Source organism: Branchiostoma floridae, chromosome 13, assembly GCF_000003815.2.
Source record: "Branchiostoma floridae strain S238N-H82 chromosome 13, Bfl_VNyyK, whole genome shotgun sequence".
NCBI classification, from domain to species: Eukaryota; Metazoa; Chordata; class Leptocardii; order Amphioxiformes; family Branchiostomatidae; genus Branchiostoma; species Branchiostoma floridae.
In genome coordinates this window covers 11111579-11126784 of record NC_049991.1, presented here as the reverse complement: position 1 = coordinate 11126784, position 15206 = coordinate 11111579, and the positions used below count along the sequence as shown (strand labels likewise).

At 43.5% G+C, this 15206-nt stretch overlaps 1 protein-coding gene across 3 annotated transcripts in view; it reads right to left on the bottom strand.

Annotated features, from left to right (window-relative positions):
• LOC118428943 (myosin-16-like) overlaps positions 1–15206 on the bottom strand; it is an 80773-nt gene that overhangs the window by 5899 nt on the left and 59668 nt on the right. For all 3 annotated transcript variants that reach the window (XM_035839246.1, XM_035839244.1, XM_035839245.1), the window contains 10 exons: positions 12768–12824; positions 9424–9557; positions 8717–8915; positions 4881–5207; positions 4457–4612; positions 4090–4236; positions 3589–3751; positions 3014–3117; positions 2426–2562; positions 168–369 (listed from right to left, as the gene is read on the bottom strand). In XM_035839246.1, the coding sequence (XP_035695139.1) occupies positions 168–369; positions 2426–2562; positions 3014–3117; positions 3589–3751; positions 4090–4236; positions 4457–4612; positions 4881–5207; positions 8717–8915; positions 9424–9557; positions 12768–12824 (1626 nt within the window). The remainder of the gene's footprint in view (positions 1–167; positions 370–2425; positions 2563–3013; positions 3118–3588; positions 3752–4089; positions 4237–4456; positions 4613–4880; positions 5208–8716; positions 8916–9423; positions 9558–12767; positions 12825–15206) is intronic.

The window sequence follows — 15206 nt, the reverse complement described above, 5'->3', positions numbered from 1 at the left end:
GTCGTTTGAAACGTCTGAATTAAATTTGAATTATCCAGAAGTAGAGATTCAACTTTCATCTATTCATTATATTCCTGGATGTATAATCTTCACAAACGTATTCAAAGACATCTTGTAAGGGTTAAAGTCGGCAGCAGCATTGTCAAGGATGACTGTAGCTGGTTTACCTGTAGTTCCTTGATGGTGACCTGCAGTTTGGTGATTGTCTTCTTGGCCTCTGCGTTGGCCTTGGTGGCGTTGTCAAGGGCAACCTCCAGCTCGTTCAGGTCTGCCTCCAGCTTCTTCTTGGCACGGATGGCTTCGTTCTTGGCCTTGGTCTCCACCTCCAGACTGGCCTGGAGAGACTCGAGCTGGCGCAACAGGTTCTTACTGTGGGAGGGGGGCGGAGGGAAGGTCTATGAAACTCATTATATACTGTGTCAACACAATGCTATTATAAATGTTTAGGCAATGAGTTTTGACTATGGTAAACCAGAATGACATGACAAATAATATTAATGAGAGAATAAAAGTTCACATTCTACTGGGACAGAAACTCTTTCAACTCTCTTGTTACTGGAAGACTTTGAAGGTCAAAGACCTGGAACGTTTTCCTAAGCTTGATCTTTGTGACACTGGTTGTAAATTTAGACGGCAACCAATCTACCACAGATGGTAAAAGCCTACTTGTTTTACAGATTTGGACCAATCCTGGCAGCATGTAAAGAAGAAGAGTAGCAGAAGTTGTCTTTGACTTGTGCCAAGAATGCTCACTTGTATAGAAGCCAACGTCAGCACCCCACAAGAATGTAAACCTTTCAGTATGTGGACAAGACAACATGTTGCTTTTAGCTAACCCTTCTGTGACCCTCCTGGCCCCTATCCACAGTAGTTGCATTCTTGTTTATGCTCTGTGAACTGCTGTCTCCTACCTTAACAAAGTTCTACCCTCTCAGATGGATTCATTGATGTTGTTTTGACATACGGCCCACAAAGAATGTTGGTGTCACCAGACCTGTTATTTACAAGTCTGGAAGGTTCAAGCTCCAATGCTTTTATGCTCTGTGCTATGGACTAATGATGAATTGCACCTGTTTTAGAATAGAGCTTTTTCTTTTGATCTTAACCATTTCCTGCATGTCCTGTTATTTATTGTCCAGAGGTTGCTTGCGTAAATTTCAGCAAAATCATTAAAATGAGGACAGTCTCATATATGGTAAGACTACATACCCAATCCTCATGATTCAACTGTTACTTTACATAGGGGCAATCATACATCTGAGTCAGTAAACTGCATGATCTCTAACACTTCCCCTAGGCCTGCCTTGCCCAAGAAGGATGACCCATTTAGCTGCAGGACTTTGGGAGGGACTCCAGCCACACTGACAGGGCTCACTCTGCTGAAGACCACTTGTAGGCTAATCCAGCAGGGTCTGGGGGACACGACCTCTGACCTGGCAATAGCTGCCACCTGTCCTGATGTGCTGAGGAACTGTTGGTGACTACCAATGACCCAAACTGGGAGGTATCTATCTCACTGGGCAGAACTGTTGGTAACTACTGATGACCCAAACTGGGAGGTATCTACATGTATCTCACTGGGCAGAACTGTTGGGAACTACTGATGACCCAGACTGGGAGGTATCTATCTCACTGGGCAGAACTGTTGGTAACTACTGATGACCCAAACTGGGAGGTATTTATCTCACTGGGCAGAACTGTTGGTAACTACTGATGACCCAAACTGGGAGGTATTTATCTCACTGGGCAGAACTGTTGGTAACTACTGATGACCCAAACTGGGAGGTATCTATCTCACTGGGCAGAACTGCTGGTAACTACTGATGACCCAAACGGGGAGGTATCTATCTCACTGGGCAGAACCGCTCCACAGGTTTGCCATGTCTAATTAGTGGGATATCTCCTTGTTGACTGGACCTCCATTAACCAGACCCAAATTTAGTAGCAAGTCTCACACCAACGCAGTTGTTGGAGCAACAATCTGAATTTCAAAGACATCTTAACTAACTGGTTGATTTTCTCTCAAGTAAGTTCAAGTTCCAAATAGAAGGCACTGCGGCCTCAGGTGCGTCCAAAAACAACATGTTTTCGTGAAGGTCTTTTTTGTGCCCTGCATCTGGTTCCTGGCTAATAATAAATTAGACAGGCTTGCAGTAAACAGGAAGCATTAGATACAGAGGATGAGTGGATGTCTTTCATCAGCACAGTAGCCTTGGGTGGACAGTTTGCCAGATGCAGAAATGTGACTGATGTTTCTCCAATGGAATCTTGACAAGCATGTGTTGCAAATCTGTTTCTAATTGGCCCTTATTTGGCCTGGTATACTCACCCTACGTCAAAACTGCTTTGGCTTCCAAATTCTTATCGTTCCACTGTTCCTCTTTAATATGATATACTACCAAATAAAGAAATGTTCGGAGCTTACCGTGTGGTTTCAAACTCCTCCTCCTTCTCGGCAATTCTCCTTTCACAGTCAGACTTCACTTGGACAATCTCGACCTGCAGGCGAGACACCTTTGCAGCCTCCCCTTCCAGGGAAGCTTCCAGCTCCTCAATAGTTGCCTACAGACAAAAAACCATCTCTGTCAATTTTTTTGTCATTACCACCTCAACACCAAGTGTATTCCAAAGGGCATTCTAAAGGGTAGGGTATTCCAACATTTTTTAATTCTCTGTGACAAGATCATACTGCTTGGTGAAATTTCTTAAAATGTGATCTGCTTCACTGTACAGTCACATGTAATTAAATTTTTGAGTGAATATCATTTGATTCTTGTTGACACCCCATCCACAACAACATCTGTCACACATTCCTTACTAATGAGTCCATCGATTCGTGTTTGGTAGAACATGAACTAAATTTGGTAAATGTACATCACAATACCAAACATTTTTCTTCCTGCTGCCATTAACAGCCAGGTCTGCCACACATTCCTCACTAATGAGTCCATCAATTCCTTTTCAGCAGCAAATGGACCAAATTTGGTAAATGTATATCACAATGCCACCTTACCAACAGTTCCTCCTTCTCCAGGTCCAGCCTCTTCTTGGCCTTCTCCAGCTCGTGGACATACTTCTGGCTGTCTGACAGCTGGTCGCTCAGATCACGGCACTCGTCTGTAGGGCACAGGAGTCAGCCTTATCAAGACAGGCCAGCCTATATCTACACCTCAACGATCAATCATCAACTACACCTTGCGACAAGGCAGAGACACAGTGTTCCCTGCCATCCTCGACTGTCATTCAGCTTGGACCCCCAGCAGCGAATGGACAGTGGGTTGGCATGCAAAATAGAAGTATCTGGACCAAATTCTCCCAATATGTGAAGGAAGGAGGACATACAAATGTATGGCATCATGTTTTCAGCTTGTTTTCAGATGTACAACACAGTAGCTGTATCAAAGTTTCAAACAGCACTTCCTCACAAACTGTCTGCCTTGCTCAATCCCTTCTTTTTCATTTTTCAGGAAACTTATCACTTATAGACGTCCGTCTCTATTCCAATTATCGTCGTATGGATAGACTATGATCATGGAAAGCTTCAGTTTCAAACCGAGCCATGTACAAATTTGTGTGGATAGGTCATACCCTTCAGAGCACCATTCTCCCTCCTGAGCTGGTCAATGGTGTCCATGGCCTCGTCATACTGGCCCTTGAGCTTGAACAGTTCAATCTGGTACGACTTGCATTCCTTCTGGCTGGCATCCAGTTCTACGGTGATCTCCTCGCACTTCACCTTCCATTCTGCAATCTGAGGGGAAGAGGAGGACCATGTGAGAAGATCATTAGATTAATGGTAGCTTTAGAAAAATGCATTGTACAAAAGCTTACCCTCCTAAAGCCTGTAAGTCAGCTTGTGTCCCTTAATTTATTGTCAGTTCTGTTGCTTGAGGAAGTTGAGAATCTCATAGAATAGGGAAAAGTGTTCCAGTGACAAGTATTAAGTAAAAAAAAAGTCTTGTACACAAGCTTAGCCTCCTAAAGTCAAATTTGCGGAACAAGCTTAAGAGACTCGTGGCAAAATAGACAGTAGTGGTAAGCTTCTTTGATCTATAACCAGTGAAGGTAACATGTTTCTGAGCTGCCCACCTGTTTGTCCAGCAGGCGCTGCTTCTTCTCCAGAGCAGCTGCAGCTGCGTTGGCCTTCTCCAGGTCAATCATCAGGTCCTCCACCTCACCTGCCAGCCTGTTCTTAGTCTTCTCCAGGCTGGACACCTTGGCTTGGGCTGCCTCAACCTACAGGGGGGGGGGCAACAGCATATCTGAGTTAACAAATTTGGTTGGTGCTGCCATGCATTTAATCTTCCTTGTTTGGCTGCTAACAGCACCTACATGTATTTCTGGTACCTTCGAGGATACAGAATTCAATCATATTGTGCTGTGGGTAATCACTGCAGATACTGCAATACGTAAATGAAAAGGATCCAAAAGCTACCATATTTCACCGTCACCCTACCTGTTCCTCTGCGATCTGCAGCTTGGCGGCTAGCTTCTTCTTCTGTTCCTCCAGCTCCTCCAGCCGTTGGATCACCTCCGTCTCATACTTGGTCCTCCAAGATGCACACTCGGCATTAGCCTTGGATAGCTGCCTCTGAAGCTCTGTCCTACCCTCCTGTTGACATGGAGGAGGAAACAGAATTGAGTTAAACATTTTTGTCTCATATTAGATCACTAAATTCTCACTATTTCTCTGAAGCGTTATCGTGAAATGTCTGTCACAAGAGTCCAGTAAGAAGTCATACCCTTCTGAGAACCTTTTCTGCATTTCCTTTCCTATAAAAATCAGATTTATAGATATATATCACTGCTGTACATCTCCCCTCAGGCCTTTTGGTTGATTCCTTAGTCATAACTTTTTTCCCATCCAGTAAAAGTCTGACCTGTTCTTCATCCAGCTGCTCTCGCAGGACATCCAGGTCATGCTGCAGCTGCACCACCTGGTGAGACAGCTGCGTGCGCTGCCTGGTCTCCTCCTCAAGACCCTTCTTGGCCTCCTCGTAGCTCTGCTGCACGATGGCCTTGGTGCGGCTCAGCTCGCGGACTTGGGCCTCAGCGTCGTCCATCTGCCTGCCCAGCTCGGCGTTCTCAGCTGTCAGCTTGGAGCGCAGGACCTGCAGGTCGCTCAACTGCCTGCTCAGCTCCTCATTGCGGCCATTTGCGTCCGAGTACTTAGTCTCCAGCTCGCGCACCGAGGTCTCCAGGTGAAGCTGCAGAGGATGGGGAAATAGTGCAATGTAAGAATAAATGTATGCATAACCATAATTGGATCTTCTCTCAGTTGAGGGAAAGAAAGAGCCTAAAAAAGATGCTTATCTTCCTCCAAAATTTTACTGTTTTTTTAAACTAAAAACATTTTTGAAAGTTTATCAATAAATTTTCATAAATTCAAGTGAGTCTGCAATGATTCATGATTTTGCAACTTCCTTCCCAGTTACTTCCAAAGTCTACATAGAAATAGTTCAAATCCTGATTTCTTTCATCTTGTAACGATTTGTGACACCAATGTCTAAAGATTTCCTAAAAAACAAATTTGTTTTACATGCCTTCTACTGTTTGGAAAAATAATCTGCCTTGTCTGCAGGTGATTTCCAAAGTTTATTTGGACAACAGTATCAACTGACATGGAAGTATCTGGGGCTTAAACACTTCCAATTCATGGGAGGCTGACTCTCCAAATGGCACCGTTAACAAAAATTATTTCTATCCATCCTGGTTGGGTTTGTGACATATGACTATCAGTACAAATACCACATTGCAGTATTTCATTCTTCTTTAAGTATACAGATAGATGGCAGTCAACAAATGTATGAACTTGTATGAGTCTCAAGAAGACTTCTTTGTCTGAGAGCCAGAATGGTTCTTGTCAAGGCAAAAAATATAACATTACAAATATCATTTTGATGTCCAATGCTTCTACAGGTTTAAAAATTACAGACTGCATCATCTCACTTTTATGTTGCGTTATGGGAACATTGCCAGGCAAGGATAACAAAACAAAGTCTGAATTCCTGCTGGCCGAAATCCCATAGAAGTTTGTCAGACAGGTGGAACAGGTCCTGAAACACCAGGAGGCTGGCAGGGGTTTAACTGTGCTTACATCCACGGGGTGCCCTACATTCCACGGTCCGGACACACACAGCCCCCGGCCAGCCATGCCGTAACAGTCAGGGTCACTGACTCACAAAGCTGGGGGTCCAGTAATGTAGTTCCTGGACAGGTGATCTTCTCATGCCATGAAATGTTGAAATTTGGTCCTGATTTTTAAATGCAAGGAACTGTATTGGATGAGTTGGTGGGCAAACAGAATGTGTTTATTCTCTCCATAGTCTTGACCTAACAGAATGCTTTGATTTCCTTGTCCAAAATAACGAAGTCCTGACAAAGGTGATCTGAAAATCCCCAGAGGACCCTTTTCAGGGATTATTACCAACTTCTAATCATGCATTTTGTTAGCTTTGTGTGTAATCCTCAGTCATGGGACAGCCAAGGAACACACCAGTGAGTAGCTCAGGAGGAAGACAGGAAAATCCTCCACTGGGCTAGTTAGGAATCCTGTTCCAGACATGCACCATTAGGCAGATTCCATTCAGTGCATCCCATCTGTTTTGTAGGGTTTGGAAGCACCAGTGAAAATGACTGCTGCATACAGCTGTCCCAAAATGACGCCACTAATCAATCTGCATTGATATGGTAAAGAGATGCTCTTTTTTCTTGGAATGACAGATCATGGTATCTGTACTAACAACCAGATTTTCAGCACCAGGGTTTCTGGTGGATCTTGATGGATGAACAAAATAAAGCCAATATTCAATCTCTCATGACTGAGTGAAAATGCTCCTAATGGTTTAGATTTGTGACTTTGATCATTGCAAAAATAGTTGCCAGCTGGTTGCGTGCAGGTTCTATTTTGTAAATCATAACTGTGGGCCAGGAGGGAGCAAGATCCTAAATATAGACTACCACCTCAGGCTGTCCTTATATGTACATGCAGACACAAGCACATGCATTCCCTTCTCCTGGGTGTTTGTCTAAGACTTTCACTGCATGCAAAATGGAAAGTTTAAAAAGAGCCAAAATCTTTAACTTCTCTTCATCAAATCAAAGACTTTTACACATACTGGAGAATTGAGTGAAGTAAAGATACTTTTCACAATAAAGCCAAACACTTTTACACAACTTTTTTTTGGTAGACTCTGGAAAGCTTAAACCCCTTTGAGACTCTCTCATAAGGTATGATAAGTAGTTCTGTGTTAATGTAAGCTAATCCTAGCAAATACAACTTGATCTGCTGATGCAAAATGATGGTGTACTCCCAGGGGGTGTGTGCTATCCCAGCAACTGGTATGCAATAAACCAATGTAGGAACTTGGCAAATTTTTGGGTTGTAAACGGTACTGTAAATGTCTTGGTCCAAACTGGGGTGTGGACTGACTTTGAGACAATGTTTGTTTTTGGTCTAGTTTTTGTTTGTCTTGATACCAACAACCACACATTCAAGCAGGGGGCACACCTCCTTATTTATTCCATGCATGAGTGTTACAGGACAATTGACCTCTATGCTGACCATGGCTTCATTTCTTCTTTTCCATCATCTCTAGATCTACTTCTTTCAAAACATACAAACTTTGTAACCTTCGCCGAGAGTAGGATTAGAATAGATGCAAATACATCGGAACCTTGTTGAAAGCTTAATGCATGTACAACATCCGTTAAGTCTTGCCCGCAGACTTGGCTCCATTAGAACATTCTTTCCAGTCTGCAGTAGCCTTCAACCTTAAACACACACGCCTGCCTCACGCCAAGGAGACCTCACGGACACCAAACACTGACTACTGTGTGGAGCTGGACTACAAAAAGGCTTCAGAAATAACCCTGGGCACTGTTTGCTCAAGATTATCATCAGTGCTTCTCAGACTGGGCAAATCTCCTCAGAGCTGCTGATATAAGATTAGAGGAGATGATCTGCTTATTCTTACAAGCTCATTTGAAGATGAAGTTGACCTTGAAAATCACTCTTGCATGTAGAGCTGTCTTTCACCTGTATTTGGTACCTAATGAATGTCTTGAGTTTTTCCTGTTGAGATGTTTGTTCCTGCTCTCAAGTGACTGACCTGAGGCCATTTTACTACAACAATAGAGCGTTGTGTTTTACTTCTTTTTCTAAAGTAATGGATCATGAATGAGTACGAGAGCTTTACTAAACATTTCTATTTTCAGAACTGTACTACAGCTGTGAGCAGCTTGCTCTGTAAGGCAACAACAAGCCTGTTTGTAATGATTAAAGGTTTACTCATCTGTCTGTCATACTGCTTGTATTAACCTCCTCCAACTAAAAAACAGATCAGTGGATTATAGACATGGAGTCAGGAGGTGACATACTTGCACAGGCCTTACAGCTGCAAACATTTATCTACCAGGGAAATCCTCAGGCTCATCCTTCCTTACTTGATGGAATGGCCAAGGGATTCTTTGGTAAGCTGAAAAGATATGTAGGGAGCCTCCACCAGTAGGTTTTATCAATTTTGTTTACATTCTAATCTTATCAAGGGTTTGTGTAATCAAACTAGATGTTTATCTTGATATCTGCTTACACATGAGGGGACAACCTTAACAAACTGTCCTCAGACCACATTAGCATTTATATGCATCTATCTATCTATCTATTTGAGGTAGCCATTTGATTTCTGTGTTGGTTCCAGCCTGACCACACCCTCACCTTGATTCTGGTCACAGCCTCCAGCTGGGTGGCGACATCGTCCAGCTCCACCCGCAGGCTGTTCTTCTCCTTGTCCAGCTTGGTGCGGGAGCGCTGCAGGCTCTCCACCTGCTCCGACAGCTCCGTCAGCTGGTCGCTGTGCCGCTTCCTCAGCGTGGTCACGCTGGCCTCGTGCTGCATGGTGGACTCCTCCAGCTCCCTGGGAAACAGCAGAGCAAATCAACTGTTACGTCACTGTCCTATGTCTTGTCCATATGATATGGAATCTACTGTAATATCTGTGAATAGTTTCATCAGGTGGTATGTCACTGAATAAAGAGACTCCTTTTTACACAACCATATACCTGCAGTACAATGTGAACTAGTCAGAATTGCCCTGAAGAAGGTGACAGACGGTCACCGAAACGGTGATGAGAATAAAGCAATAGTTGTATAAAAAACAGTCTCTTTATTCATCTACTGCAATAGTTATACATGCTGTATCAACAAATTTCCATATCATATTTGATAGCACGGGTATGAGTAGCATCCTCAGGGAAACTTGAGCAATTTTTTGAGATTGAAGGTTATTTAGAGCTGATATTAGTTTATAATGTCTGGGTTGGCTACATGTGGGCGTGGCTCATGTGGGCGTGGCTGTTACAGTAAGAATCTACTGATGAGTGGGTATTTTTAAAAATCTTTTATGAAAGCCCATGCTGTCCCACCTTCTGATCTTGGCGAGTTCCATCTCCCTCTTCTTGTTGAGCTCGATCTGTGCAGCAGAGGCTCCGCCCGCCTCGTCCAGCCGCTCACTGAGTTCATCCAGCTCCCGCAGCAGGTCATTGCGGTGCTTCTCAACCTACAGGGAACATAGCACAAGTCTTACAGGCTACACATCCTGTAGTACAGGGCAATCTCAACCTACAGGGAACATAGCACAAGTCTTACAGTCTACACGTCTTGTAGTACAGGGCAATCTCAACGTGCAGGGGACATAGCACAAGTCTTACAGTCTACACATCTTGTAGTACAGGGCAATCTCAACCTACAGGGAACATAGCACAAGTCTTACAGGCTACACATCCTGTAGTACAGGGCAATCTCAACCTACAGGGAACATAGCACAAGTCTTACAGTCTACACGTCTTGTAGTACAGGGCAATCTCAACGTGCAGGGGACATAGCACAAGTCTTACAGTCTACACATCTTGTAGTACAGGGCAATCTCAACCTACAGGGAACATAGCACAAGTCTTACAGGCTACAGATCCTGTAGTACAGGGCAATCTCAACGTGCAGGGGACATAGCACAAGTCTTACAGGCTACACATCTTGTAGTACAGGGCAATCTCAACCTTCAGGGAAAACATAGCACAATTTAGTGTTACAGTCTGCACATTCTGTAGTATAAGGCAATTACACGTTTATTGTCAGAGAACAGAATGCTTATTGGAAGCCATGTGTAGCATTCTCTATTCCTTCACTTGTTGCCATCTTTCAACTGACCATGCCCCCATTTTCAACAGTGACTACAACTACTAAGCTGTATTTGGGATCTCCCTTGCTCTATTTGTAGATTTATTAATTTAGGCATGTAAATGATCACTTAGTATGAAAGAAAATGACCAGTCAATTTTGTTCATCTACCCTATTAAGGACACAGTGGTAGTTTATCAAGTAATTTGCACCACTGTGATAATTCCCCTATAATGGCCAAATTACCACCCAGCAAATGGACCTGTTGTTTGTTTTGATTCCACCAGTAACTGATACTGCCCTACTCATTAGCTTCCACACACATGATCACCCATCTGTAACCAATGGACATGTACTGGGAGATTCTCCTCAAGCACCACACTTTGCAAACTAGAATGAGCTGTTTCTGTTGTTGTTAGCATGTTTGTAATTATGCAATCCTGAGCAACCCTCATTTGTGATCAAAGAGCAGATATAAGTCATTTGCCCCAAAATATTGAGAAAAGAAGTTAATTGAATAGTTTGAAATCATTCTAGTTTGGGAGAATAATTATACAATGAAATAATAAAACATGGAAAATGCTTTGAAAGTTACAATGTAATACCCACAATGAATGTGGGTTTGAACAAAAGATGACATGCTGGGGGCAATGGCAGACCAGGTAGGCTACGACCTGTGAAATGCAGCCATTTACAGGGAGCGTACCACAACATCTTAAGCCTATTGTGCCCTCTTTCCAGTCACTGGTTCAACAATACTGCCCTGGGTCAAGTTTCCCATTGGCCAACTTTGTCAGCTTTGTGTGCCTCCCTTGAGAAATGTGAAGAATGAAATGGCCTTTTAAACCCATTATATTGTGCATTTAAACATCTCTTCCTCCCAGACTCACTGGTCTTACATGAATGTAAGAACGGACTGCTAGGCTTCCTTTTCAAGCACACCTTAACTTGTGGAGCATTCGTTTGTTTCACCTTCCGAACACTCTTTCCAACCATTTTACTAATACCTGCCAAGCTTAGTAATTCTTGTTGATAGTGTGCTCAGTATACACACCAGTGCTGTACCATTTGTACAGTGGCTAAAAGCTGTGTTCATTTCATGGCTGATGGAAGTTTTTTCTCTCAGTTGAAGTAGTTAGTGCCCTGATGCTGTGTCATTTATACCCCCCTTTTCACTTAGTAGTGGCAATTTTAGGATCGGTTTTCATCTCTTTTGTTAGCCTTCCTTTCCTGTGGACGCAAGACAAATTTGTGCAGCCAGCTTAAGCCTACAGGACTGTACAGTCATTCAATACAGACCTGACAGCCCTGTTTGTTGTCCTATTTACTCTCCTCAATATCCTAATTGACAACAAATAGGTCTTGATTTCCCCATGGGAAAACTCACTAACTTAAGACACTACACTTCTTTATCTTGGTATTGACACTTAAGAAATACTGCTGACTGAAATCCTGCTTTTCTGCTATTTTTGACATTGGCACATGATCAAAAAGGAGAGGCTGCAAGGGATGGACATGGTTTGATAATTTACAAATTGCCAAACATGACCAGCTATTGGTCAACAAAATGTCTTAAGGTTAAATGCCATCTTTTGTTGCACAGTAAATAGAGTATTTGTGTTGCTTGATTTCTTAGCCATCAGCTGTTTTGAACAAAGTATGGGTCCACATTACAGTGAGACAAAACTAGGGCTATAGTTGACTGGGACATTCTGAAGGTTAAAAATATCTGCTAAGAATCTGATAAGTACTTTCAAAGGGAGGGGACATTTGGATAGTCCTTGATTTAGCAGCCAACATTTTACAGCTATCTGATAGGTGATGTGATGGTATTTCATTCATTTTTTATACAGGAATAACAGGATCGTGAGATTTTTTTTTGATAAAGTAAGATTCCCATTGCAAGTTATATCCTTTACTTTGCAAGAAATGCTGTGTTGAAGAATTATGGTGTAATTCCCACTTAGTTTCACTCACTGTCAACAAACTTTCACCATGAGGAAATTCCCAGACAGATTATGACCAACCTCTCAAGACTGTCCTTTACCATTGACCGATACTTGAGAACTTCGTCCCAAGACATTTGAATCTAGTATATGTTTGCATATCAAGATGTATACGTCTTTGGCTGCTGTATATAGCTGAGAAATGTGAAAAATTTTGGGAGCCGGTCCCTTGACATATCTTCACATGTAGCTGTCATCTAGCCAAGGGAGGAGGAGAATTCCTTGATAAAACCATATCAAGCCCTAGTGACACAGTACTAGTAGGGCATGACCATTCGTTTTTACAGAGAGCAAATCAATGCAATAGGGTACCGTTTTAACTACCCCCAATGTGACAGTTTTTAAATGTACCAGCCCCTACTCTTGACTAATGTGCTACCCCTACAGGAGCTGGTATAACATGGCTGACCTCCCTGTGCAAACACTCTTTCAGCCCCAAACACTTCCCTAATATGGGGGCCACTCCCAGAAAAGCTGGCCCATCCTAAACACTTGTCTTGATGGGCAAAATCCCCAATTCTAATGTATCCCTCTGAGATTGAGCTGTGATGTAGAGATAACATAGTTAGGCATGGCACTGCACTCACCTTCATGCGAGTCTGCCGCTCTGTGTCCAGTTCCTCCTCCAGCTCCTCGATACGAGCCTGTAAAACAAATCCAACAGGTTTAAGACATCACACATGCCCTGCAGAGTAAACTAGCCATATGTTAAAGTCACAGCATCTCTCAGCAGTGCCCCACTAACAACCTCTGCCGTCATCCTCCATTATGGACTGCAACTGTAATGCTTACAGTCATCAGAGATAATTTCCAGCAACAAAGTAGGCGTCACAAACAAAACAGGTGCATCTCTGAAGACTTACATGCATTTTTAAGTTTTCTGGGCTGAGATATGCCATGTCTGTCTGTCAGGCCTGCCACACAGAAGCGGGTGCTACTCAGCTATCTTAGATGACCCAGTGTGTTTAACAACAGCAAGAAGAACACGATCTCATGCACCTTCCATGGTTGAGCTCGCCTGCGGATCGGAAACCCCATTGTCCATTGTAGACTAACCCATTGACTATGAGTTCAAAGGGTTTCAATGGGCGCGCAATTACAAACACATGATACAGGTCTGAGGGATAGAGTGTACGCAAATCTAACCATGCGGACAGGGGAGAAGGGATATGGTGACTCCTGCCAAGACGAACCACTTTCAACAGTTTCTGCAGCCCAAGCCAATGCTTTCCTTCCATTCTATGTATGTGCCTCCAAGCAACTAAATTACAGAATATTTGTCCAGCTTGGCAAGTCCCAAAAGCTTTCATACATGGCACAATTTCAATGCCGCTGGTCTATTTTACTAATAAGCAACAAGCCAAGACATACAAACAGCTGGAAGCAAAAAGTAAAAAGGACTAGGTACTTCATATAGGAAGCGCATCCCGACGGCATGGGGTCCCAACTCATAGCTGCGACGGATGATTTTCTTGCTCTTGGCACTCAAGTTCTTGTACGGCGTGTAGAGGATGCTGTCTGCTTCTGTTGGCGTCTCTGTGAACTTTCTCCGGATCACCGTTTTCCTCACCGTTACTGGTGTGGCCGAATCAAGGTTGAGGGTATCGAGAAGGCTGAACCGGGACATGTTGCCGACCAAAATCCCAGAGGGAGGAAGAAAATCCAGGCAGAGGGTACTACAATCCACGGAGCTAGTCCGGTTGGCAGATTGAAAAGTGCTGGATGTAACAGGAACTCGGCACCAAAGGTTTTAAGGCAGCTGGGCAGCCCAAGTCAGCAGCAAGGTTGGAGACCTGTTGACTATTCAAATGACTTCACAGTTTGCTACGAAGTCTTTAAATGGCCATTCCCGTCCTAGCTCCGTTTCCATTGCAGGGCGGTGTGTGAGCTTGTGCTATATCAGGCTGGAGGAATGCTAGCCGAGTCCATTATACCTGCGTTGCTCATGTTCAAGGTTCCCAGTGCCTGCACCACATTGCTCTACATCTTACTTCCTGCGGGAGTGGGGGTAGGACTAAATAAGGAAGGGACCCCACGTTCCGACGCCACCTGGGATTCATCAAGCCACATACATCTTTGGCTACAGGTTGTCTCTCAGGGCCCGTTTCCATGGCAATATGTGACAACCAATCCCATCCCCAGTAGTAATTGGCCTTGGAATTTGGTAGGAAGTACGTAGATGGGTCCTAGGATTGCTGAAGGGGGTGCAGCACAGCTTTTTTTCTTAAAGTTCCACAATGACAAGGAGAAAGTCTAGGCCATTCACATAGAAAGTTAGGGCAGACGGTCAAGCATTATTTAGATATGTGAGCCTACGTCTTTCCTAGCCTCTGACTCCAGAGGCATGCCTCAGGTATGCCAACTATCCAGTACAAGTAAATTGACTTAGGAGAGCATTGCCATCTTGGCTATGTGGATATCCTATAAAAATAAATGGACACAGCCTCTTGAACAGGTTCCAGGGAGTCCTTAAAAGGAGAAGGAGAGCCTAATATAGACCCTTGACTTGGGGTTCTGTTGACTCAAGACGCAGCAATCCTCCCTGCCCACCTTATGACAGTAAGAAACTTGGCCAGAATCTTACCAGGAAACTCATACGTACATGGGTCAGCTTCCACGAAAAACATTTGCATATCTCCGAATATGCAAATCAGCCCCCTAAGTGATAGACTAACCTAAAATACTCTTGAAGGCATTCAATGCTTTGAGCTTCTCTCTGGAGATCCTTATTACAGGGGACCACATGACAGCAAAATCGGGGCACCAGTGTAAGAGAGAAGGCTGACACTGACAGGACAGTCTGGCACCTTTTTGTAAAGGGCTGTACCAAAATGTGGGGCAAGATGGTCGTTTGTCAATTTTTCACTTTGCCTAGATGTTCTATGACATCTGCTTAAAAACAACTAACTTGAAGTCTTGCAATTATGGACAAAAATATCAACTGAAATATTCAGTTATTACTATTATCCAATTTTTTCTTATCACTTGTCCATTTCAATGAGTGGGTACTGCTGAGACATCAGTGC